A 1759-nucleotide genomic window follows, 5' to 3' on the forward strand; every position below is an offset into this window, starting at 1 on the left:
CCCGATGTCCCGGGATCCCGATACTCCGGGATCCCGATAGCTGCATATCCCCATATCCCAGTGTCCCGGGATCCCGATACTCCGGGATCCCGATAGCTGCATATCCCCATATCCCAGTGTCCCGGGATCCCGATACTCCGGGATCCCGATAGCTGCATATCCCCATATCTCGTTGTACCGATATCCCGGCATCCTGATATCCTGGTATCCCAATACCCCTGTGTCCTGATATCTCCATATCGCGATATTCCGATACCCCAATATCCGCATATCCCCATATCCTGGTGTCCCGATATCCCCATATCCCAATAATCTCAGTATCCCGGTGTCCCGGTATCCCAACATCCCCATATCCCGATGTCTTGATATCCCTATATCCCCATCTCTCGGTGTCTCAATATCCCGGTGTCCTGGTATCTCGATATCCCCATATCCCGACATCCTGATATCCTCATATCCCAATATCTCCATATGCCGGTACCCCAGTGTCCAAATATCCCGGTATCCCAGTATCCCAATATCCTGGTGTCCCGGTATCCCGGTATCCTCATATCCTAATATCCCGTTGTCCCCATATCCCAGTATCCTGGTGTCCTGATATCCTCATATCCCAATATCCCAGTGTTCTGATACCCCAGTATCCCCATATCCCAGTATCCCCATATCCTAGTATCCTCATATCCCAGTATCTTGATATCCTGGTATCCCCATATCCCTATCCTGGTATCCCAATATCCCGGTGTCCCAGTATCCCCATATCCCAATATCCCATTGTCCTCATATCCCAGTATCCTGGTGTCCTGATACCCTCATATCCCAGTGTCACGGTGTCCCGATACCCCAGTATCCCCATATCCCAGTATCCCCATATCCTGGTGTCCCGGTATCCCAATACCCCAGTATCCCCATATCCCAGTATCCTGGCATCCCCATATCCCGTTGTCTCCATATCCCAGTATCCTGATATCCCAGTATCCCCATATCCCTATCCTGGTATCCCCATATCCCAGTGTCCCAGTATCCCAGTATCCCCATATCCCAGTGTCCTGGTATCCCCATATTCCAGTGTCCCAGTATCCCAATATCCCAATGTCCCGGTATCCCAGTATCCCCATATCTCAGTATCCCAGAATCCCCATATCCCGGTGTCCTGGTATCCCCCTGTCCTGGTATTGGTATCCTAACATTCTGGTGTCCCAGTATCCCCATCTCCCGGTATCCCCATCTCCCAGTATCCCAGAATCCCCATATCCCGGTGTCTCGGTATCCCCATATTCCCATATCCTGGTGTCCCAGTATCCCAATATCCTGATGTCCTGGTATCCTAGTATCCCCATCTCCCAGAATCCCCATATCCCCATGTCCCGGTATCCCCATCTCCCAGTATCCCAGAATCCCCATATCCCGGTGTGCCGGTATCCCCATCTCCCCATGTCCCGGTATCCCGGTGTGCCGGTATCCCCATCTCCCCATCTCCCCATGTCCCGGTATCCCGGTGTGCCGGTATCCCCATCTCCCCATGTCCCGGTATCCCGGTGTGCCGGTATCCCCATCTCCCCATGTCCCGGTATCCCGGTGTCCCGCAGTGCAGCGGTTCATCAGCGAGGATCGGCTCCCGCACCTGCTCCTCTATGGCCCGCCCGGCACAGGGAAAACCTCCACCATCCTGGCCTGTGCCAGGCAGCTCTACCGGGACAGGGAATTCGGCTCCATGGTGCTGGAGGTGAGCGGGGACGGGGGGAGGAAAAAGTGGGAGGGA

At 54.3% G+C, this 1759-nt stretch overlaps 1 protein-coding gene across 1 annotated transcript in view; it reads left to right on the top strand.

Moving 5' to 3' along the window:
- Positions 1-1519: 1519 nt before the first annotated feature.
- The window catches only part of RFC5 (replication factor C subunit 5), a 3084-nt gene continuing 2844 nt past the window's right edge, over positions 1520-1759 (top strand). Inside the window, exon 1 of the mRNA XM_017839691.1 lies at positions 1520-1749. Coding sequence (XP_017695180.1) covers positions 1520-1749 — 230 coding nt within the window. The remainder of the gene's footprint in view (positions 1750-1759) is intronic.

The sequence above is a fragment of the Lepidothrix coronata genome, unplaced genomic scaffold (assembly GCF_001604755.1).
Source record: "Lepidothrix coronata isolate B3197 unplaced genomic scaffold, Lepidothrix_coronata-1.0 Scaffold458, whole genome shotgun sequence".
Lineage (NCBI taxonomy): Eukaryota > Metazoa > Chordata > Aves > Passeriformes > Pipridae > Lepidothrix > Lepidothrix coronata.